Here is a 25,399-nt window from a genome sequence, read left to right as displayed (position 1 = left end):
ACCTTCTGGTTTTATTACCTCCTTTGCAAACCAGAAATTACTTTATGCTGAATTAACTGAAAGCCAGTACTCTGTAGTAGCAAAGACGAGCTACATGTTTTGACACCACAAAGAACGGTGCAGAGTAGTGACAGTCTGTGACCCAGTGAAGGCAGGAAGTCTGCAGATAACAGAACTGTCCTGTTTAATTTCAATAGCACGAGCCCTAGAGCAAGCGTCCGCTATGATCCATGTATATGTCCCTAATTGTTAACTGATGTACAGGCTATATGAAGCATGGTGCCACTTAAACCCACTGCTACCTCATCCTGCTAGCATGGGAGAGTAAGGCCAATTTCCCAGAGCTAAGTCCCATTTTCTGGACTATTGTATATACGAAATTCTAAGTGATGAAAGAGAATACAGGAACTCTGAAAACACACAGCAGAAGGGCGGCTCCTTCGAGATCACAACCCAGGACAGAATATAGAAATCTTTCCTTTAAAAGCCCCTAGTGCTTGAACTGGCTTTTTGGAGCCCATTCTCTTTGGAGGGATACCTTGCTCAGCCTAGATGTTTGGGGGGGGGGGAACGGAGGTGTTTGGTCCTGCCTCAAAGTGATGTGCCAGACTTTGTTGACTCCCCACAGGAAGCCTTACCCTCTGAGGAGTGGATGGGAGGGAATGAGTGGAAGATGAGGAGAGCAGGAGGAGGGGAGGGAAAGGGAACGGGGATTGGCATGTAAAATGAGAAAATACATATTTTTTTTAAAGTTTCAAGTATATTTTGTGGTCTCCAGGTTTTATGCACCGAAAATCATGCATGCATACATGACGTAAAAGTAGACACTGTCTACAGCAACAAGGAAGGTGCAGAGAGGAAGAAGTAGGGGCGTGTGTGAATATATACTTGTATGAAAACTAATCAGCAGCGTGTACTGGAAGGGAGGGATCTGGTCCTCGAGATAACTCACTTTAAACTGAAAGAGAGACTGAATTAGTATCTGGCTGTTCCTAAGATGATTTTTTTTATGATAAACAATTTAAATCATAAGTAGAAAGTAATAATTATAAAATTAAATTACACAAAATTGCATAGCTAATTGTTATTACAATTGTGCCTTTCATGTGTGGATAAATTATGACCCCTCTAGGTTTTCAAATGGATTTCTCAGAAAATTCAAAGTCAAGTTACTATATTTTCTTTTAAAAGAGGGGAAAATAAAAACCCAACACCCCTTTGCTCCAGCACTCTTGAGGGAGAACAGGCAGAACTGTTCAAGGCCACCCTGGACTATAGCAAGCTCTAGGCCATACATAGTGGGGACCCTGCCTAAAAACAACCCTGCCCTGTGGCTTTGTTGGTACTTAAACACTTACATAAATAGACACTAGAATCTCAAAGTAAAAGACATGAGCGTGGAAGAGGTTAGCACGCACAGGTCTCCGTGTGGAACAAGAATCTCGGAGAGTCTGAAACGTTTGAAGAAAAACTCCACATGTAAGACAGACATCCAAAATGGCTCAACATAATTTATTTTTTTATGTTAAAATGTACAGAGTTCTTTTGAAAGTCCTTGCTAGAAAGGGGGAAAGATATTACATACAAGGAGAGGAAGGGAGGCTACCTGGCCAGGAGCGCATGACATGAGAAATACAAAGGCGTCTAGGCGTCCCTCCCCTCACTCAAGAGTCACCAGGAACAAAGTACAAAGAGGTTACAAACAGGAAAGCAAATGTAAACAGACAGGATAGACTTAGTTTGTACATGCGGCTTTTAGAGGCATCTGGAGCTCTATTCACACTCTCTAGAGATCTCTTTAAAGAGGATTTTTATCTTTCTTAAAATAGTTTTTAATATTCTACAACAAAGATAAAAAATTTTAAAGATGGAATGAAATGAAAAGCTCTTATTTTAAAAGGCATCAAAGTCACTAACAAGTGAGTTTTTAAATTTCTTTTTTTTAGAAGATTACCCAAGTTATCTTGCTAAAAATACATTTTTTTTAAAACAGAAGTGAAAAAATGACAGGTACCAATATTACCATGTTGGATAATTTTCCTTTATAATATAGAAAAGAACATATTTTCTACAATAGTTCTACAGTCACAAAGAGGCTTGTGGAAAAGGGAGCTGCCTGATTGAATTTAGAAAGAAAGGAAAAAAAAAAACCACAACTGCAAACCAATAGAAACTGAATTCACGGCCCTCATTTCAACAGCTTCTCCTTCTGCCTTACCCACCACCCTCCTCCCCAACAGACCTCCCTCCCCTCCCCCCATCCCTGCCCCATCCCATCCAGGAAGCAATGACATAGCTGAAGATGTGGGAGAGGGCAGCACAGTGCACATTCTACAGAGATGACTGGGAACTGGAACAGTATATACAGAGAACTGGGTCCTACGCAGCCTTGCACATGCTCAGAGTCGATAGCGGGACAGGGTGGAGTTCTGCTTTTCTATCTAACACGCTTAATTGAGAAAGTCAATTAAGGTATATAAAAAAGCCCAACAAACCTGTGCATTTGAAAAAAATGTAATGTCTAATTAGTACTTTAAAAATTTATCTATATAAAATGTACAAATAAAGGAGAGAATTTATGCTTACAGGTATTTCTTTAAGCATTATGTCCTCCCTTTGGATATTTGACTGCACATACCAAGTGGTATAATAGTTTCCATCTTCTAATGATGGAATATATAATGTATATATATAATTATAATTATATATATAATTTTTTAACCTATCCCTGGAGCAAGTGAGAAGAGAGTGGGCGAACTAGTTAAACACGCGAGCGAGTGTCCTGAGCCCGGCGACCCAGATGTGCCCTACGATGCTGGTGGTGAGGCTCTCCTTGCTCATCACTCGCAGGAGAGCGGCTAGTGCACACTGGTCCATGGGATGAGCTCAGGACCTCAGAGCCAACAGAAGGAGAGGTAATGCATCATTTACGCAGCTATAGAAGTCACCATCGTCTCCCTTTGGACTCATTCTGTACCAGGTGTTTTCTAAATCACTGATACTCCAGTCATTCATGAAAACTGTATAGATAAAATGTGCCAGGCAAATCACAGGGCTTGCTCTGAGGGTTCCCAGAGTCAAAGGTGCAAGCACAAGACCTCAGTCCACATTTCCAAGTACATACTACACAAGAGGTGAGTGGAGTGTGCATGTTATGGCTGATTCACCAGGTGTAAAAACCAAGAGGTGCACCCCTCTTTCTGACTGGTAACTGACCATCTGTATCCTCCAAAGGCTGGAGCAGGACTGCAAACAGCTTTCCTCTGAGATTCTGCTGTTAAGTGAGACTTACAGTATTTTTGTGTCTCTGAGTGCTGAGTGGGAATATTAAAAAAAAAAAAAGAATTATATTACACTTGATTCAAGAAAAACAGGTATTTCAATGAAATCTACCTAGAAACACTCTTGGGGAAAGGTTTCCAGAGGTGTGTGTTTGTACAGGGAGGGGAGGGAATTTTACAGGAGAAGCATTTCCTGCCTCACTTTATTATTAATAATAATAATAGCATTATGTTTCAGGAGCTTGGGATGCTCTCCATATCCCCATCCCTACTCCCCTAAGTGCCTCCTGCTGGAATGAAGTGGGCAATGAAAGGTTGGGTTTGGAGGAAAGGGTCTGGCTGACCCTTGAGATGTATATATAACATTTAAAAAGGACAACATTGGGAGCTGCAGACAGTGAGGGGAAACATACATTTTAAAATAAAATAAGTTCACGTTTACATAAATTCTGTTCATGTGGTGTATAAAGAAAGTAAGGCTCCTTTTAATTATGAAAAGATTTTGTGCATGTTTCCCCACCCAAATCCATTTTTAGATGAGTTCTACTGTAAAATGTTCAAGACTGAAGAAAACAAAAACCCAGAACAACATTGAACCCCCAAAAAAGAGATCAGGTTTTCTAAAAACAAAACAGTAATAATAATAATAAACCAAAGAAAAATTCCTCTAATTCTACAGTAATATTTTAACTGGAAAAAAGGTCCGTTTTTTTCTCTGGTTTGTCAGTATAAAAAGTTCCTTTATTTATATATATTTAAGCTTTTAACTGCAAGTTCATCTCGCTCATCTTCTCATGTAAGGTCCATTAAGTGACTGCTTGGGCACGCCAGCAGCATTCATATAGCTGTGATGGGAGGGGCCAGTGTACATCATGTTTCCATGAGGGTTTGGCTGCATAGGCTGCTGGGTATAGGCCTGGCTCCCCATCATTCCCATCTGCATCTGCATAGGATACTGTGCTGTCTGGTTCATGTAGGCAGGGTTACTATGGTAACTGCTATTCATCATGGGTTGTGTCATTCGATAGCTGTTCATGGCATTCAAGGTGTTCATATTCATGGAATTGACATTATAGGCTGGAGTGGGCATTAAATTAACCCCCATGTTCATGCCACGCTGAACAGCCAATGCTCGAGGGCCAGCCTGCATGGCAACTGCTGACGGGCTGCGGCCATATAGTTGTTGTTGGTGTGCAGTTGCAGAGGGTAAAGGTGCAGACTTGGAGCGGATAGAAATGTGCCCCTTGACTGGCATCTGCCCTTGCAACCTCTGAGTGTGAGGAATGCCAATGTTGGTGGCAGACATGTTGCACTGTAGCAGAGGTGATGTGAGGTTCATAGTAGTAGATGCCAAGTTTGGGGGTGGAGTCATGGTGGCTTGTGCTTGAGGGGTCCCAGCTAAGGGATGAGATGGAGCTAGCTGAGCCAGTCCAGTATTAGACAGAGAAACACTGGTTGCATAGGAAGTCACAGCAGGAGAATGGCTGTAAGGCATGGCATGAGGGTCCATAATGGTGTTAGTCAGCTGCTGCAGCTTGGCTAGACTGAAGGTGGCTGATGGCTGAGAGTAGCTGCCAGCACCAAAATCCCCTGGAATCCTCTCATAGATGCTGATGTTCCCAGTGCTTCCAGACTCTGGTATCTCCATAATCATTGGAGCAGCAGTGAAGCTGTTGTTCATACTGCACTGCGACAGAGGAGGCTGCTGCTGGGGTGGGGGTGGGGGCTGGGGCTGTGGGGGTGGGGGCTGCTGTTGCTGTTGTGGCTGTGGTGGGGGAGGCTGTGGTGCCGGTTGCTGTTGTTGTTGCTGTTGCTGCTGCTGCTGTGGTGGTGGTGGTGGTGGTGGCGGCGGCGGTGGCTGCTGGTTACTGGGAGGCCTTTCCACCACACAAGTCTGGGGTGACTTGATATTACAGTTGGCAGCAGGCTGGACACTGCTTTGTTGCAGCATGCTGCAGCTGTTGCCCATGTTTGCCATTTGCTGAGTAACAACACAACTGTTCTGGGTGAGGCTGCTTGAAGACGACAAACCACCATAGGAGCAGCTACTCTGAGAGGAGTTATTCCCACAGATGCTGCTGCCCATGGTGGAATCATAGCTGCTTGGGTTCTCATAGTTCTCTGTGGTACTCTCGATGCTGCCCAGGTCACTGAAGCCACTGTCCACCACCTGCTGAGAGTGGTCTGATACGGAAGGCACATCCATCATGGGGCTGGTCTCCATGTTCTGCATAGAGGGTGCGGACAGCGATCCTTGCTCTGGGCTGATCTGTGTATAGCCACTCTCCAGGGCAGGCACGCTGGGGCTGCTGACTGAGCGAACTGATTGACTAGGATGAGATGGAATGGAAGATATTGGGCTATTATGCTCGGAAGCATGACAGTCTTCAACCATTGACATCTGAGGGTCCTCATCAGTGTGGGTGTAACTCTGCAGAGTCTGGCAGGCTGCAAGAGTTTCCTCACAGTCCTGGTAGGCTCCTTCATGCTCACTGCTTTCTTCTTGAGTCAAAGACTGCACCGCCTGTACAGTTTCCAAGTCCAGTTCACTGTGTGGAATCTCTTCCTCCTCTTTTAGCTCAATTAGTTCTTCTTTAGTGTTTGAGTCTTCCTCGTGGTCTTCCTCAGACCCCGGCATGGTCTCTGACACCACAGATGCCTCATGGGAAGGCTGTTCCTCTTCAGAATCCGGCTCAGTTTCATCCTTATCCTTTATGTTCTCTCTACTGTCCTGCATGTTTGCATCTAAAAAAGACTCCTGGATGCCAGGCTCCTCCTTGGGGTCTCCTCCAGCTGCCTGCTCCTCTGGCTCTTTTGTCTTCAGGGAATCTGGATGGCCATCATCCTCGTCGTCAGCATCGTGGTCCTCATTCTGGTTTGCCTCTGCAGTCACTTCATCGTCTTCCTCTGGCTCCTGTTCTTCCAGCTCTGGAGGCTCTTCCTCAGATTGCCTCTGCTCTTCCAAGGGCTTCTCATCTTCCTCATCTGCCTCGGGTTCTTTGGGTTCTGCCTCAGGACTGTTGCTACTGTCCAATGGGGACATGGCTCTAATGTCACTGCTAGTTGTGTCCTCTTCCTCCTCAGCCTCCTCGTCTGCTTCTGTATGCAGCTCCTCCTTCCTTTCTTCCAACAAGGGCAAGTCCTCCTTTACCTCAACGATTTCTTCATTTTCTTGCGTTCTGGGTTTACGTCCAGGTTTGATGGGAACTATGGGCTCAATTATGCATTCTTGTGTAGAAACAGCTATGATTTCCTGATTCAGTTTAAATCCTGGTTTTCGTCCAGGTCTTTTCTTCCAGTGGATAGGTTTTCGGCTCTTGCCTTTGGGCCATCCCTTTTTCTTTTTCATAGGTGTAGAGGTATCTGGCTCAAGTGAAGCACTGCTTACATCACATTTTCGCAAGAGAGATACTGGCTTTAGGATAGGAGTGTCTGTATAGAAAAGATAAGAAAGTAAAGACAGGTTACAAGATCAGTATTCCTCTGAGACCAACATGTAAACAGAAGAATCTAAGGAATAAAGCTAATTAATGATATGAAAGGGCACACAATAAACTATCAAACAATGACACCATCCTGGGCAACATGATTCTGCCACCTACTAGGTAAAAGTAATTTGAGGTCAAACTCTATGAAGATGCCCGAAACAAGCAGCAAGAATGTGTCAACTCTTAAGTTACAAATCAGCTTCTTCTGTTTCCTTTTCTGTAACCTCTTTGGTTTATTTATTTGTTTGTTTTAATTTCCACAAATTGTTACTTGAAGTGGGATAAGCCAATTCCTGCATACCACAATTGAGCCATCCCCTGTAAACAACTGTCAATGGGTTTATAAGGGAACAATTGCAAGGCATTTAGTCTTAAACAAAGACTGGCATGTAGTGCTAAGCAAATAAGGAAAAGTCAAAGTGCCAGTAACAGTTAGAGGGAATAAATTCAGCATTGGCATTACTTTTTCCTAAATCGTGGCAAAATATATGTGAGATAAAACGTTAATCATTTTAAAGTAGAGTTCGGTGGCATTAAATATATTCTCAATTACTATTAGTTTTTAAAGGCTATGAATATTGAGGGAGTGTCAAAGGTACATTTGTGGTACAACTGGGGAGACAACAAAAGCAATAGTTGTATGAGAGAAAACTGTCAAGGTCATGGGAGCTTACATGTGGGACACTATTGTGACACACGGTGATCAAAGACAGCACCAAGTGCCAGTTCATGCCAAAAAAAGGTGAGTTTCCTAGCTATATATCAATATATAACAAGAATAAAACACTGGATCATGATTTATAACAAAACAAAGACTTTAATGATTACTACATTAAAAGCACATATCATATAATAAGCCTTAAAATAAGAAAAATGTGTCAAGTATGGTGTGAATTTCAACACTTGGGAAGCTAAGTTAAGTCACAAATATGAGGTCAGCTTGGGCTTCATATCTAGACTGTGTTACACATACTCATAATTCTTCCCGTCGTATGCACACTCACATGCATGTACATGCAAACATACACATACATATATACACACACACAAGGACTCACATGCATGTACATGCAAACATACACATACATATATACACACACACAAGTATACATGCACACATACACACATACATACACAGACACACATGTACACATACATACATAACACACACCACAAGAATTTGTTTGTTTGTTTTGGTTCTAGGGACTGAATTCAGGGCCCATCACCACCAAGTTCAATCTCTTGTCAGAAAATCCAAGTTCTATCTACTAGATTTCAAGCCAAGATTTTAAGAGAATAAAATAAAAGGTTCTACTAAATAAAGCAAAAGATAAAGTAAAAGAGTACAAAGCAACATTGAACAACTAGATTTTATTCAAATTCAGCTGTGAAAATATTGAGGCCATTCACACAAACACAATGCAGGCGTGAGGCGGCACAATGCTTCACCACACCTAGGCTAGGATGCCAAGGTCTAGATTCTTCCTACCTCACACCAAGGGAGCCTCAGCAGCTGTATCTCTGGATGTGAAGTAAAATAAATCTATTTTAAAAGTAAATGATTGGTAGTTTAGCAAGATCATATACCTTAGCCTGTTCTGTTATTGTTGCCAATTATGAGAGATGCATAGTTGGTTGCTGGGTTGTTCACCTGCAACCCCAGAAGAGAACAGGCTGAGGCAGGCCAGACCGCTGCATAGCAAGTGTCAAAACAGCAAAAAAGAAATGACTACTGACTAAGATACGTTAAAGACTTGACTCAGGAAGGTTCCCGACAGGGGAGGAAGTTCCTGTTGATACTAAGTGTGCCTCCTCAGCATTCACCCTTTCAGCAGAGGTAACTGAGCACCTGTCTTAAACACTCAGCATGCAGCAGTGAGCAAACAGACAAATACCAGAGACCACACAGCCTAGTAAGTCAGCTACTCCACCACCCTTTGACTGAAGACTCAGGTAAAATCCTAGACAATACTGGGCAAAAAGAAGAACTTCCGATAAGATATCCTGTAATGCTAAGAGCAGGTCCAGATTACAGAAACTAAATGCAAAAATGGATATGGATATATTACACGCAACTTGCAGAGGTCTCTAACCTTCCCTTCCTGCCTTAGTGAGTCATACTCATTTTCAACCCTTTGTAGAAGGGTTTGTAGCTGTTCCTGCTGTCTATTTAAAGACACAAGAAGTCACTGTAAGAAACAGTTCTATAAACATACCATCCACATCATCTGACTCCTCTTCTTCCTCCTCATCTTTAGCTGGCCTCTTTGAGGAGGACTGACACCTAAGGACATCCTGTGAGGACAAGCGATGAAAGTACCCTCTGGGGAAGAGCTCATTTTCATCCTCATCCTCCTCTTCTTCATCAATCTCAAATGTAGGCTCCAGTCTTGGCATTGGTCTCTCAGAGTCAGAATCTTCAAATGGTTCATCTAACACCTCAGTGGTCTCAGAAATAGTTTCTGTGACTACACTGCTATTGTGGTGCTTCCGCTTGCGGACTCTTCTTCTTCGGTGAAGAATTGGTTTCTATTTAGTAAAGAAAGCAAATATTTTATTTGTAGTAATAAACACTTTCTTCTGCTATAACAAAAATTTTAAAATTTTGCAAAACTAGCATATTTAAAATGAAGATGCAGCTTGCTGAAAGATATTTTGGTAAAGATATAATGAAGTATTAATCATAGAGATATGGGTCAGTAAGATTGCTCAGTAGGCAAAGATGCTTGCTGGGTAACCTGGGCAACCTGACAACTTGAGCTCAATCCTTAGATCCCAAGGTAAAGCAGGGGTGTGTGGAAGACCTAAATCCTCAGGGTTGTCCTGACCTCTACATACCTGCTATGGCACAAGCCCACACACTCACATCATACACATTCAATGTATTCGTGTACACATACGTACACAAAAGGATTTTAGATATTAAATGCAATTTTAAGATGTAAAAAGCAAGTGTGTCCAAAGAGTGGATGTTGTTAGTGCATTATTTTTAGTTCAGTAAATGGTACACTCTAAGGAGTCACCTGCTTCAACACTGAAGTAACTCAGATATCACTCCCTTAACTTTTTTTCAAGAGCAAAAGGAATAGAAACATTGCACCTCACACACCACTATGGCAGTCAGTCTACTGATCAATAAATAAGCATGAGAAAACCAGTTAGAGAGCACAGAAATGCAGAGCTGGAACGTGTTCACCTGGTGGAAAGGGAAAGCAACAGCACCGTATGGAGCATGGTACATCTTTACACTGGTCTGACCTAACAGCTGACAACCCAAGGATGACTGAATCACTAGAAAGGTTAGTACTTATTCAAGGTCATATGTCTAAGCACTGCTGCAGAACCATATATTGAGTCTCCTTTAAGTGAATTTTGAGAATATCTCAGTGCTTTGCACACAATTTCACTGCTGTTACAATATTCATGGTTTTTTACAAAAGAAAATAGCATATTTATTTTTCCACATAAATAGGAAAAATAAACCCTAGGATGGCAAAGATATACTCTTTATGATCATGCAATCAACAGTAAGGATAATCAGTTTAGTTTTTCTCTATTTTAAAATATACTGGGAATTTTCAATTACATTAAAAATGGCTCTGCTCCTTAGAGAGAGTGATTCTACAGCTGAGGCAAGAAATATCCAAGATAATTTTAAAATATCTTGCGGTGTCATCAGAGAGGGCTTAAAACAAAACAAACTCCTAATGATGGTGACACTAGGAATATAAACAGGAGCAAAACTAAAAAACCTCTGAATAGCCAGTGCTGGGTGGGATGAGTTAAGACACAAGTTTAAAATAGCGTTACAAAGTGAAGTATCAGGCCCTTACTGATAGAGACAGCAGAATGGATACACAACCAACCTATGCAGACACTGCTCCTAGAAGAAGTAGCTACACATATCTTAAGTGTGATTTGCATGGTGCTTTCCTCCACTACTGTATGGGGGGGGGAAACGACAGCAGAGAAACCCAACAGGGTAGTTTAGCATCAACAACAAATGGGTATTTACCTAGTTCATCACGCATACGATACTCTATACTACCTACTCTACCATGTGACAACAACAGTGTTTCTTTGCTTTCCTCTCAATACACTGCCTCATTCTAACTGGTGCGGGATAATGTAGGAAATACTGAACCTCACAACCTTCAAGGCCATCTCAAACAAAGTCTGAGAAACAACCCAGAAGAACTCAAAGAGAACACTAACTGTAACATGGAATGCTGGTTGGGATCCTGACCAAAAAAAGGCCATTTAGATAAACTAGAAGTCTGAACAAAGAAGGTCTACTAACTAACCCAAGTGTTGTAGATGACAAACTGTGACAAGTGTTTGGGACATATGGGAACCCTGCATAGTGTGTCCTTGCAATAATGGTGCAAATTTGAAAACATCCTTAAAAGGTGACTCTCACGGTTAGAACATGTCAGCCTGCTCCTGACTGGGTGGGCAATGTGGAGGAGCACACCACAGTCTGAGATTATGACTGGCAAAGACTAGTCAGTACCCCCCACCAGGAATTTCACTTTCCACGCGTTCATGAGTCTGAAGTTTCAAGTTTATAAACTAACACACATGACCTTGGGTGTGCTCTATTTCAGAACTGCAGGACAAACAGACCTACATAATAAGTCACAGCTACAGGAGGACAAGACACAGAGACACAACACCTTTCTTTTCAGTGTGGGCTTTGTGAGAATTGGTGGCGAGTTTGAGCGAGGACTTTCTGGTTCTTCCTCCTCCTCACTACTCTCGCTGAAGCCTCTGAAGACAGCCCTGTCCCCGTCACTATAGCAGCACGGCAATCTATCGTTCCCTTCTGGCACTCTGCACTTCAGGCTCTCGGGGCTTTTCTTCAGCTGGCCTCGCCACAGCTCAACACTCTCACTCAATCTTCCCTTGGGGATGTCAGCTTTCCCGGCTGGTTGCACCTGAGACGTTGCTGACTGTTCTTCAATTTCAGTGTATTGTTCTTGGGAGGTTTCTGATTTTTCCTCACATTCTCCATATTGTTCCTGAGGAGTTGATAATGCCTCATCCACAAGCACCTTGGAATCTTTATCACCAAAACGCTCCTGGGTCTTCCTGTTCTTCCTCCCACAGCGGCCCCTCCGAAGTGGCTGGCTGTTGGCAGGAAGACTGTCCCGGGGAAGGGCCTGTCTGCTCAACCGTGAAGAACTGGTTAGTTCCTTAACTTCTGGTTTCTTTTCACTTTCTATTAAAGAGGAAGAATCTTGATCTTTGTTCTCCCGAGACACAGACTTTCCCACCTAATTAAGGAAAACAAAACAAACAAAAACAATGCTGGTTAATTTTTCAGTCTGTTTGATTAAGATGAGAAAACAGAACTTAAAACAGCCTAGATGCCTCTCAACCAACAAAGACTGGATAAAGAAAATGTGGTACCTTTACACTGTGGAGTACTACTCAGCAGTAAAAAAACAATGACAACTTGAAATTTGCATGCAAATGGATGGAACTAGGAAAAAACCCTACTGAGTGCGGTAACCAGACCCAAAAAGATGAGCACGGTATGTACTCACTCATAAGTGGATATTAGAAAAAAAGCAAAGGATAACGAGCCTATAGTCCATGACCCCAGAGAAAGTACATGACCCCAGAGAAGCTAGGTAACAAGGAGAACCCTAAGAGAAACAAACATAGATGCTTCTGGGAAAGAGAAATAGACTAAAGATCTCCTGAGAAAACTGGGAGCGTGGGGGTGGGGGGCAGAAGGGAGGGTGAGAGAGGGAGAGAAGGAGAGAAGGGGAGGGGGAAGAGAGCTTGAGGGAATGAGATGGTCAAGATGAGGGAAAGACAGAGAGGGAGAGCAAAGAAAGGTATTTTGATAGAGGGAGTCATTAGGGGTCTAGCAGGAAAGGAAACCTGGCACTAGGGAAATTCCCAGGAATCCACACAAGGAAGACCCCAGCTAAGACTCTAAGCAATTGTGGAGAGGGTATCTGAACTAGCCTTGCCCTGTAATCAGATTGATGACTATCTTAAATGCCACCACAGAACCTTCATTCAGCAACTGATGGAAGCAGGTAAAGAGATTCATAGCAGAACACTGGGTTGAGCTCCCTAAGTACAGTCGAAGAGAGGGAAGAGCAAGAATATGAGCAAAGGGGTCAAGACCATAATGGGGACACCCACAGAGACAGTTGACCTGAGCTAATGGGAGCCCACTGATGCTGGCCTAACAGCAGGGGAACCTGCATAGGACCAAACTAGGCCCTTTGAATGTGTGTGGCAGTTGCATGGCTGGGGCTGACTGTGGGGCCACTGGCAGTGAGACCAGGATTTAGCCCTACTGCTTGTACTGGCTTTTGGAACCCATTCTCTTTAGAGGAATAACTTGCTCAGTCTAGATATAGTGGGGAGGGCACTGGTCCTGCCACAAAGCTATGTGCTAGACTTTGGTGACTTCCCATGGAAAGCCTTACCCTCTCTGAGAAGGAGGAAAGGTGGAGGGAGCAGGAGGAGGGGAGAGAGTGGGAACTGGGATTGGCATGTAAAATGGAAAAAAAAAAAAGATAGTTTAAAAAATTTAAAAGAAAACAAAACTTTAGAAAGAAAATTATTAATAGTTAATAGTTCCCATGAATGTTTTCTCCTTGGTGGCACTTTTAGAAACGTATTTACACGCACTCCTCAGTTTAATTCTCACAATAACACAGTGAAGTATTATGATGCCCCTCTGTCGGTGAGGTAACTTAACTGAGGAATAAATTCAAAGCAGCTGACTCCAGGTCTTGTACTCAAAACCACTATGAAATGTCACCTTTGATATCAAAGTCAGTGTCCGTTGTCTGGATAGAAGATGAGATTATATTTTCTCAAAATAAAAACTGATAAACAAGGAAGAACAGGCTAGATCACTGGTTCCCAATCTTCCTAATGTTGCAACCCTTTAATACAGTTCCTCATGTTGGGGTAACCCTCAACCATAAAATTATTTTCATTGTTACTTCATAACTGTAATTTTGCTACTGTTATGAATTGTAATGTGAGTATCTGTGTTTTCTGATGGTCTTAGGCGACCCCCGTGACAGGGTCTTTCAATATCCTGGGGGTCATGACCCAAAGGTTGAGAACCACTGGGCTCTAAGAGCATGAGCAAGAGCAGACATCTGAGAAATATGGAATTTTGAAATTTCTTTTCTGGAATATTTAATTTAAATTAAAACATAATTCAATAGATGAGTTTTCTCTCTCTCTCTCACTTACCAAAGGGAGACATAAAGGATGAAAGCACAAAAAAGAATGTTAAAGGAAAACCCAAACAAGTTCTGTATCACCTGAAGAACACTGAAGACTGTAGAGCACAGTACAGCCCACCACTAATGCTCTGAAGACATCTATGCATTCCGAAAGTTCTACCAAAAACATATGCATGCTTATAAATAATGTTCTATTATAAGAATAGAATTATTATTTCTATATTATTTCTTAATGTTCTATTTTAAGGAAAATGTGTTTTACTTCCTTTTAACAACTGTCATATTCAGGCTCAATCAGATTCCTCAGTTACTATATATATAGCTTAAAATGTAATTCTTACCGGCATGCCACTAAAGATTAGTTATAACTAATACACTGCCAGAAACCTAATCAATTCCTCGTGGTCTAAGCCTTAAAAACAAAATAAAATAAAAATGTAAATAAAAGTAAATATTCCTGAAATTTCAACTATTAAAATAAAACCCTAAAATGCTAGTATAGATGTCTGTGTACATATTTGCTCATGTGTGCATGTATGGAGAAGTCTGACACTGTGGTGTGCATATGGAGATGAGAGGACACCCTTGGCTATCTTCCCTAAGGAATGCCATTTTCTAATTTTTTTAAAAAGAATATTTATTTTTAAGTGTATGAGTACATGCCTGTGCATGACATGCTTGCAGTATCTGAGGGGGCCAGAAGAGGGTGTTAGAGCCCCAACACTGAAATTACAGATGGCTGTGAGCTGCCATGCATATCATGAACCTGGGTCCTCTGCAAAAGCAGCAAGTACTCTAAATCACGGAGCCATCCCTCCAGCTCCTCTACCTTATTTTATGAGACCTGAGACCCACCAAAGCTGGCCAGTTTAGCTTGAGGGACTCCCATTCCCCACCTCCCCAGCACTGGAATTAAAAGTATGCACCACTATGCCCAGTTTCTTAAAATGGGTTCCAGACCCCTAATTTGACTATAATAACAAGTAAGCATCTATCTCTCTGGTCCTCTAGGAAGGACATTTCTTGGGAAGACATCATAATATATACTACAAATATTCATAAATGCTGTAACAAACCAGATCATACCCTTATAGGGGTCTCTAATTCTCTTTCTTGGTCTTGGGACTCTTCTCTGTCTCCTTCATCAGCCTCCTCTTCTTCATCGTCTGAGACAACAGAGTTGGAGACTATGACCGGAGTCCAGCGTAAGCATTCTGGATCTACATCCACAGGTCGAAGATTCAACTGAAGCTTTGCCATGTGATCCTGGATAAGTTTTTCCCGGCGGATAATCACAAATCTACAACCAGAGAAAAGTTTATAGCAATCAACAATGTACTATGATAGATAATGAACAGCGAGGCACAACACACCAAAGACCCTAGAGATTATAGCTTCAAAAAGCGCTGTTAGAAAGATGAACCGTGTAACTGTGTCAGCATGGAGTTAAAGAAGAGAGGCAAGTGAGGCACACTGCATACTGCAGGCTGAGTCACACTGGCTGACACACTAACTCAGACAACACACACTTTTCCCTGCTCACCTGACACCTTTTCCTAGTTTCCATTTGTTCAGCTCGAATGTTTTTTTTCCTTGTGATCTTTCCTGACCATTTTAAGCAAAAGTAAATTCTGTATTTCACTTAGTGACATTTACTTGGGCAGTTAGCGAAGTAAAATGAACATATTTTACTTAATGACATTATTTCACATTGGAAGAGAGTAAGCTCCCAATACTAGAAGATAAACAATTGAGTGGCTTAAGTGCCAACTTTATACACTAAAAATGTTTGTGTGTGTTCATCAGACCCAAACAGCACAGAAAGTGGTGATTCAACAATACATATTCTATTTGAGTGAATTGCATCAGGCATCCAGCCACCTGATCCCAAACCTACATCATCACCTTTCCCCTTAACCAGTCAGCTGCTCTGTCAGCCCAATCACATTCAAAGGTGTATAAGGGGTGTGATACTCACTGGTCACTGCGGAAGTCCAGCATTCGCAGGTGGTGGAGTGTGGAAGTAATGTCTTGAGGACAGACTCCAGTCAACTTGCTTAGTTTCTTAATGCTGATTTGTTTATCGTTTTGGTGATAAAGGCACTCCAATATTACACTTTTCCAGTAAGCCATGTAGGAAAGACGACCTAGATCTGACAGTGGTTTCTCAGGGGACCCTGCTTGGCCTTCACGCTTTGATAACAAATAACCTGGAGAACCCAGAATTACAAACATGTCAGAGACCTTAGAAATGACAATGTCCCTTTATATGACCAACCCAAATACCAACCCATCAATGTTAATTTCAAAGGCAAATTCCTTCCAAAAATAGAGAATAAATGTGTAAAGCGACTTTAAAACAATTTGCAGAGATGGTTATATTGAACATTAGATAATGTTGTTTATGGTCAATATGTCACCTTGTTAAAATATTAAAACTGCTAAAAACAAAATAAAGCTTTCTATCACAAGCTGCATTAGTAAGATTAAAGCAACAATGCTTGGCAATTTCCATGTATAACTAGGGGAGATAGGAAAAAAACCCCAAACTTTGCTTTATTTTCACCACTAGAGGGCGACTACCATCTGTGACCTGAGAAGGACAAAAAGGTTTGTGAAATCCTGTTAAGATTGTGGCTCCTTCAGTGAAGGTACTATTGGTCATTTATCACTTCCCCTCACCTTGGGAAGCATGAGTGTGCCACTGGGAGCATGCTATGGTATTACTCTTTCCTCTAGTTTAGTGTGTAACTTTCAAGAAATGGAATAAAGAGAAGGGGCAAAGTTTTCAGAGAAAAATCATTGTAAACAGAAATAGTAGAAAAGAAGTAGCTTTTGTCATTATGAAATATTTAAAATCAGTCTAAGAATGGTAATCTAGAAAAATATATTATACTAGAAAAGGTTAAAATACACTGTAATCATACTCGTTTACATGCCTCAAAGTATTAGCCAATATATTTCCCTAACCTTATTTATTTATTTTGAGATAAGGTCTTTCTTGCGCAGCCAGGTGTGATAACATGTATGTATGCAACGCCCATGCCTACTCCACACACACACAAATTAGTCAGTATGGTCAAAAGACAAGTAAATGGTTCAGATAAGAATTAGTTTCTCAGGACCAGAATCAAAACCGTAAGTCTGGCCAGGCATGGTAGTACATGTCTTTAATTCTAGTATTCGGGAACCAGAGGCAGGTAGGTCTTTGTATGTTCCATGCCAGTCAGGAACTCAAAGTAGGACCCTAACTCAAAAAACAAACTAAACAAAATATCTTTAGTCTGATTCATTATATCTACATAGGCTCTTTTTAATATTTTCTAAAAATTATCACTGAAACAGAATGTACATTTCACCATCACCTCTTTAGGACTGTTAGCTTTTACTTTTGAACTTGGATTAAAGTATTTCCCGTAATGTTCATTTTTTTAGGGCATTTAAAGCTGTGCTATGTACTTTTTAAACATTGAGTAGAACCATAACTAAACACACACAGAGACATAGATTTACTCAGCTATTGGGATAATGACACTAGGCAGTGCTGTATTTCCTTATTAACATTTGTTTTAGTAGTTATGCAACATTCCAACACTGCTGTGAATTTGTGTTACTGCATATAACTAAGTTCCACCAGAAATCAACAGCTGCACATTATAGACATTTACTGATCTCATAAAAACTGCATCAAACAAATCTTCTTACATTTATATATGTACATGTCTGTGTGTGTAGTCAGTGCATGTGCCATAACATGCATGTGGAGGTCAGAGGGCAACTCACAGAGGGTGGCTCTCTTCTTCCAGCATGTGAGTTACAGGGATCAAACTCAAGTCATTTGGTTTGGTGGCGGCATGTGCCTTTACTCACTAAGCCATTTCACTGGCCCCCACAAAACTGTATCTGATATTAGTCATTAAAAATTATTTTATACTAAGTCAAAATAAAAAGGACTGTGGCTTTTTAAGAAGCCCACACACAATATGACGATAACTGGCGAGATGGCTCAGCAGGTAAAGGTGTTGCTGCCCAAGTTCAGTCTCCAGGACACACAAGTGGAAGGGAAAACACAACTCCTGCAAGCTGTTCTCTGAGTTCCATGTGCATATTGTGGGACATAATAAATAGTTAAGAAAGAAAGAAAGAAACAAAGAAACACAAGAAACCTACAAATTTTTAAATATATACATCTAAAATCTCCACCGGAAGAAATGAGAAAATATGTTAATATAATCCTTACTGAAATCGATGAGAAACCTGCCGTAGCCCTTACGTTGGTATTGGGGAAGAATCATTATACAAGAGACATTGTATTTCTGTTGGCAGTGCTTTTCCTGGTGGATAAAACAGAAGCCAAGTTTTAGAACAATAGAAAGGTAAAGCTGAATAGTAGTGCTTAATCATTAATAAACAAACACTACCAGTCAAAACCAGTCACATTCCTTTGGGAATAGCAATGCACATGAACAAAATGCCACTGGGAGAAGGGAAGGCAATGTTCATCACTATCACAGATGCAAAGCAACCATCCCAGAAAGGTAGTAACATAAAACACAATGATGCCACCCAATACTACCAGCCACTAAAAACCAAAGAGTGTTGATACCCAAGGTCAGGAAAGGAATCTGAGCACCCAGTAATTGGGAGCACGATGTTGACAGCACCAGGTCAGCTGCTCCATACTAGTATAACATTCCAGGTAATCCCTGCACTGCTACAAGAAGCAGGATACCATAGACTGTATTACTTAACTGTACATAAAATATTCCTAAATGTGGGGCACAAATACACTTTCACAAAATAGCTGATGTATTTCCAATATTATTTAAGTAAGAAGGTAGCTCCAAAGAACTCTTACAAACTAGGACATCCCAGCAATCTGTTTAGTACACTTAAAACAGGGACTAGCTTCTGAATGTATCTGTCATACAGTGCCTAAAAATCCAGTTAGAGTATTTCTGTTGCTAACGAACTCTGAGAGGTAATGAGGGTGTTTACTTCACAAGTTCTGTCTCTCAGCACCATGGGACTAGAGGTCATGCTAATAAAGCTCTTCCTCTTGAGTATACCAACAGTTCTTTTTCCTAGGAGAATAGTCTGCTGAACGGTACTAGGCATCTTCTAGCAGTTAGTAAGTTTCCGAATGTTCCTTCTATTTCCTTTCTGAAAAAGCTAAAAGGTACCCCCCCCCAAGGTTTTACATTCTGTTGTCCCTTCCTGAGAAGCAGTAAAGACTGTCCCAGATTTCTTCACGAATCCAAACATTTTAAAATCGCATACTTACTTTAGAAAAGTAGCCAACAAGGTGGCAGCCCTTGACATCATTTTGTGTCAGAACATAGAAAAGAAATGGCTCCACGTCATAATACAGAGTTTTGTGGTCAAGAAACAACTTTGCCAAGAGACACAGATTTTGACAATAAATGGTACTCACATTCCCATCAACCTAAAGGCAAAAAAAAAGCAAACAAAATAAGAAGGTGGTCAGTAAAATGTTCTTTGGTTTTGGAGTTACACATATCAGCAACAAGCATCACTCGGTACCCTTAGTCTAGCCTGACTGATCAGAACACACAGTCTAAAGTACCAGAAATGACAATATGATAATACCTGCTGTTCAAAGAAGAACAAACACTTAAGATCCTAAACCTCAACAAAACATGAATAGATAAAGAGGGAGGTAAGAACCTCAATTTGAAATGGCATTTTTGCTTTTCTAAAACAAAAAAAAAAAATTAACTTCAGGGATACTTCAGACAACAAGTTTCATTTTCAAAAGTATTTAGTTTAACCAACAATCTAAATGTAATCTCCTCTAAAATTTACTTATTAGGTAAAATATGAGACTGACAACCTGGCAGCAGCCTGATACAGTACTGTCTGACTACCATGATCTGGCACAGCCCCAGACAGAACTACAAGGGGAGTGCTAATTACTGCCACTCAGAAGTGGCAGGCAGGGTCTTAGGTGAGCACCTGGCAAAGGAGACTCAAGGTCGCCGAGATCAGGAGCACACACTCTGTCCATCCCACTATCCCTGTACTCTTGAGCTGAAGCTTGCTCTTGTATGAAAATGCTGATGGAGCCCATACTACCTATCTTAAGATCCCGCCACACTAACTGCACTCTAGATGTCACATTGATGTGGCTTCTTATAGATCACATACCTGGTATATGGAAAGGTCAAGAAGCAGTTTGCTGCTGAGTACTCTCAAACAATACTGTATAATACATTTCTGAAACCCAGGTGACGTGTTCCCCTCTACTGACGAACTAAATCGTTCATCAAGTGAGGAGATGGAGGAGATCCAGATTATTTGAAAATCTATCACTATATTAATTAACAGGACCCAACATACAAGTACTCAGTACTTGGCTCTCAAAGCAAACAACTGTGGACCAAGGAGTTAAAGACCACTATTAATGATAACACAGAATCACAGATAAGAGTATAACTCATGCCATCATCATATCCTCCTATTACAATTTACTAAAGCTACTAAACACTCTTCCAGAAGACGTCTTTTTGAATAACAGAAACACTTTTATTAACTGTTGTTTTCGTTATGCTTTTGTCCCTGAGACTGTACTCAGACTGGCCTGGAACTCACTGTGTAGCCCAGGCTGGCCTCAAATTCATGGCAATCCTCCTACCTCAGCCTTCTGAGATTATAAGCGTAAGCCAATATCCCTGGTTTACAAATCCTTTCTCAATGCCCTATTTTACAGATTCTAAGATCTATTTTTATCACATCCTAGCATAATGTTAAAATCGGCTGGCATTTTGTCAAATGGAATAGTAGAAATTTTAATTAGCAGTATTTCTCCCTTTTAGTGATATATAATATAGTAAGGTATACTATGACTGACATTTTGAGTCAGTGAAATAGGAGTGATTTATTTTAAGGTCAAGCTTGTGGACTTGGTGCCATCTGGACTGGTCTGGTTCTGCTCCTCACATCCATGAATTACTGAAACAGTAGTGAATGAACAACAGGTGTAGCATAGAGAGGACTGGTTTTGAAATGGTCAGGAAGACAGGTACTAGACAGCTACCTTACCTCAAAGACAGAAATATTATTCTTTCGGTAAATCTCATTGGCAGGAGGATGGAACCAACCACATTTCTTCATGTGCTGCTGTAGAATAGTTCTACTTTTCATATATTTTAGACAGAACTCACAAAGATACAATTTAGGCAGCCTGCAAATGATAATTAAAATAGGGCTTTATATTTTATAGATCTTCAAATTTCCATGACTCTTAACTTCTTTTGTCTCATTACCACCCATGTTAAAGAGTGGAAAGTACGGGGGCTGGTGAGATAGTTCAGTGGTTAAAGGCACCTGCTGCTAAACCTGGCAATCTGAGTTTCATTCCCCAGACAAACATGGCAGAAGGAAAGAAACGACTTCCAAAAGTTGTCCTCTGATGTCTGTGTGCCACCCCCAAAATAAAAAGAATTAACTTAAAAAAAGTGGTAAGAATAAAATACTATTTCTATAGGAGAAAGGGGCCCCAAACTTTAGATAGAGCCACCAACTAAATAGCAGCAGAAGGGCAAAAGTGAGAAATCAAGATACCTAGCTCAATAATTCTCCTATTAGACTAAAAATTCTCTATCTCTGAAGTCAATCAACAGACTTGAAAAATCTCAACATTGCTACTCCCTGGAGAATCTTTAATAAGCAGAATAAATACATAGATTCATAATTCCTTCCTTATTTATTTCTTTATGTTTAGATTTCAGGAAATAAGCTCTTGAATACTTACCAGGTATCAGATCCTGTGCAAGAAACATGTAAGTGTATATGTAGTGCTAGGCAAATGGACATGAAGTGTATACTGTAAAAACATACTTTATAAGTGCTTTTAAGTATGAAACTATAACACTGAATATATTTAGGGACATATACATCATGTCCTTTCTGCCTCTAAAGCTGTTTCTTGCCTTACGTAGTTTAAACAACAACAAAAACAATAGTGTACGAAACCTTATTAGACAAAAGCATATTATTATTCTGGACAGGGCATGGTGGCATATGTATTTAATCCAAGCATTTCAGAGGCAGAGGTAGGCAGATCTCTGTGAGTTCAAGGCCAGCAAGGGCTATATAGTGAAACCCTGTCTATTTAAAATGGTAGGAAGAAAAGGAAGGGACGGGAGGGGAGGAAGGGGGAAGGGGGAAGGGGGAGGGGAGGAAAGAAGGGAGGGAGGGAGGGAGGGAGGGAAAGAAAATTTAAAAAATCACCCTGGGGATGTTGCTGGAGGGCCACTGGATATTTAGCACGGCAGCTCTGGGTTATGTTCCTAGTTTTAGAAATAAAAACAAAAGGACAAAAGGTGGCACACCTTTAATCCCAGCACTTGGAAGGCAGAGGCAGACTAATCTCTCTGCCTCAGAGTTCTAGACCAGACAAGGCTACACAGTGAGAACCAGTCTCAAATGAAACAAAGCAAACAAAAAACAAAGACAAAAAAAAAAAAATCACAAAATCAGGATGTGGTAGCATTGGTAATCCCAGCATTCCTATGGCAAGACGGGAGAATTGCCCAGGAACTTTTGGGTTGGCTAGCCTGAAGTACAGAGCCAGTAGCAGAAACAAGACCCTAACTCAACAAAGTGGAATCAGAGACCAAAAAAGTCATCTCCAGTGCCATGGCCCACATATGTACAAAGGTACATACGTACGTATATACGTGTACACACACACTCCTAAATTTTAAAAAAGGCTGTAAAAGTTTTTTTGTTTTGTTTTGAGACAGGGTATCTCTGTAGCTTTGGTGCCTATCCTGGAACTAGCTCTTGTAGACCAGGCTGGCCTCAAACTCACAGAGATCCACCTGCCTCTGCCTCCCGAGTGCTGGGATTAAAGGTGTGCACCACCACTGCCTGGTGGTTGTAAAAGTATTGCTACTCAGCAAGAAAAATTAAGGCTTAAAATTATTCTTTCAGGTATTTTCATCTCAGTTGTTAATTTATATTCACTGACTAGCCTTGCAATTATAGTAGTAATTTGTGTTTTAAAAGAAGTCTGGTAGTAGTTAAACACTTTGGCCCATTCATAAAGTATACAAGGGGCTGAGCAGAAGTATCATAAATTAGCAAGATGTAAAAAAATAGCCAGAGATACAATATCAAGTATTTTTAAAATTAAAGATAAAGGTATAAGCCAAGTCATACATGCCATATAGAGTATGACTCGGTAGTCAGTTTATGGCTATGTGATTCAGAGTGGGCTCACATTTAATCTCAGCCACCTACAAACTATATTGCCCGAATATGCTTGCTGGATAACATCTGCAAAGGATAGAAATCTTCAACCCCCAGAGTCAAACCAAATGCTTAGTTGGTTATCAAGCTCAATAGATGACAGTTATTCGTGCTATAATTTATAGCAGTAATTTTTACTTTCTTTTCTCCCATTTTACTTCATCATTTAATAGGCAAGGCACTAAACTGTGTTTGGTTTCTTCTTCAATAACTGAGATTATCCAAATCTGGTTCAAGCAGTCAATCTCAAAGTCTATGCCTCAAATCAAGACAGGAAGAGAATTTCCTTCCTTGCAAGACAGGCAAACGGAATTTCTTACACTATTTTCTTACGTGGGAATCAGCTCATTAAGACTTCAAGATGACCTCACAGCAAAGAGTACCATGAAGTACTAATCTCTGAGTAGCTCAAGTGGAGGCTGCCCAGGTGTCAGGTTCTTCCCTGGGCCCCATCCCTATTATATAGTATTGCTTCACTGATGTTCTTTTACTTTGGTTTACCTGTTTGTGTGAACCAGGGAAAGATCATGTAATTCACAGGAATATATAAATACTTGGATCTTTTGCAGTACATCCTAAAGCACAATCCTATCCCCTGCTAAGATTTTTCTTCCAGAATCCTTTCTTTCTCGTTTGCTGCAAAATTTCTGCATACTATGGGACTATGTTTTAAAGGTATTTATTAAGAAATTAATCTAGAAGTGTCAGTATAAAACAGTAAGTAGAGACCACCAAAACTCAGGATAGAGGCTTATCATTTGAAAAAGATATGATCTCTGGGCTGTGGAGAGGGCCCAAAAATGAAAGTGCTTTCTGCAGATCTGCAAATCCAGAACCCAAAGGGACACCTGCTGGGGCTGGCTGCCCATCTGCTACTTCAGCCAGAGACAGAGGATTTCTGAGCAAGATAGCTAGTGAAACTAACTATATAAGTGAACTGGGTTCTTTTGAGAGGTCCTGCCTCAAAAGAGTAAGTAAGGAGAAGAATCATACAGGAAGATTTCCTGTATCAGCCTTGCCCCTCGCGCCATGCTTGCACACACAGAAACATGTGCACCCACCCACACGTGATCATGCATATACCAAAGCACATATACCACAAACACAGTAAAAAGAAAAAAAGTAAGATCTCTAAGCATTTTACTTAACTCAATTAAAAAGAACTTACAAGTAAACCCATTGAATTCAATTGAGTAGAAAAATTTAGCTTTTAAATATGTATCTGTAAGAATGAAAACAAGGACAGAAAAAAATCTGAAATTACTAAAGACACTATTACACTGCTGGATAACTCATGGAGAACTAAAGGAATTACAATGAATAAGGAAATATATAGAAATGTCTAAAATTTTGCTCAAAGAAGCTGACTACATAGTTCCTATCTTGTTTCTTTCTGTCTGTTATTATGATTCTCTTTATACTTTTTGGTTATTTTCTGCTGGCAATATTTACTCCTTCACTGAAAAAGGCCCCTCACGAATGGTTCTAATAACAATTCTATCAGAATACACAACATTAATTTCATGAATCCTTCTGCCTTACAAGACAAAAATCCATAGCTGTAGTCTCATCATCTTCTCCAAGTACAAAAGCTGGCTCTCTACAGCAACTCCTCCCATGAGTAGAAGAGTCATGGTGCATGTGGTTGCAACTTAACTGCACTGCAATCTCTGGACAGCTGACATATTAATACTTGTAATACAGAAAGCTTGTAAAGAACTTGCTCTAAAATGATGGTAACAGGGACCAATGAGATGGCTCAGCAGGTAAAATAATCTTGAGTTTAATCCCTAGGACTCCCATGGTGGAAGGAGAGAACTGGCTCCCATGGTTTGTTCACCGATTACTACATTTATTCTAGGGCACACATACAAATGTAATGTAAATTACTTTTTAAAATGACATATTTAAAACATCATGAAGAAAATAAATGTTTAGCTTATTTCTTTTTGATCATACATGATCATAACTATTCAAAACTCCAAAGGAATAAAGGACTGAGTAGCAGAGTACTATAGGAGTTGATGAATTTCTTGCCTTCCTTTTAAATGTACACCCCCCTCCTCTCTCTCTCTCTCTCTCTCTCTCTCTCTCTCTCTCTCTCTCTCTCTCTCTCTCTCTCTCT

General features: G+C 40.7%; 1 protein-coding gene across 4 annotated transcripts in view; it reads right to left on the bottom strand.

Annotated features, from left to right (window-relative positions):
- Positions 1-2,252: 2,252 nt before the first annotated feature.
- The window catches only part of Kat6a (lysine acetyltransferase 6A), an 82,832-nt gene continuing 59,685 nt past the window's right edge, over positions 2,253-25,399 (bottom strand). For 2 of the 4 annotated variants that reach the window (XM_026786928.1, XM_026786930.1), the window contains exons 10-17: positions 21,061-21,202; positions 19,283-19,444; positions 18,239-18,332; positions 15,977-16,208; positions 15,085-15,298; positions 11,446-12,045; positions 8,986-9,298; positions 2,253-6,713 (exon numbers count right to left, since the gene is read on the bottom strand). In XM_026786928.1, coding sequence (XP_026642729.1) covers positions 4,066-6,713; positions 8,986-9,298; positions 11,446-12,045; positions 15,085-15,298; positions 15,977-16,208; positions 18,239-18,332; positions 19,283-19,444; positions 21,061-21,202 — 4,405 coding nt within the window. In that variant the 3' untranslated portion in view covers positions 2,253-4,065. The remainder of the gene's footprint in view (positions 6,714-8,985; positions 9,299-11,445; positions 12,046-15,084; positions 15,299-15,976; positions 16,209-18,238; positions 18,333-19,282; positions 19,445-21,060; positions 21,203-25,399) is intronic. The other 2 variants (XM_026786929.1, XM_013352028.2) reach the window with 1 other exon arrangement.

This window comes from Microtus ochrogaster, linkage group LG7_11 (assembly GCF_000317375.1).
Source record: "Microtus ochrogaster isolate Prairie Vole_2 linkage group LG7_11, MicOch1.0, whole genome shotgun sequence".
NCBI classification, from domain to species: Eukaryota; Metazoa; Chordata; class Mammalia; order Rodentia; family Cricetidae; genus Microtus; species Microtus ochrogaster.
The sequence above is the reverse complement of the archived record's forward strand: the minus strand, read 5'-3'. Positions and strand labels throughout refer to the sequence as shown.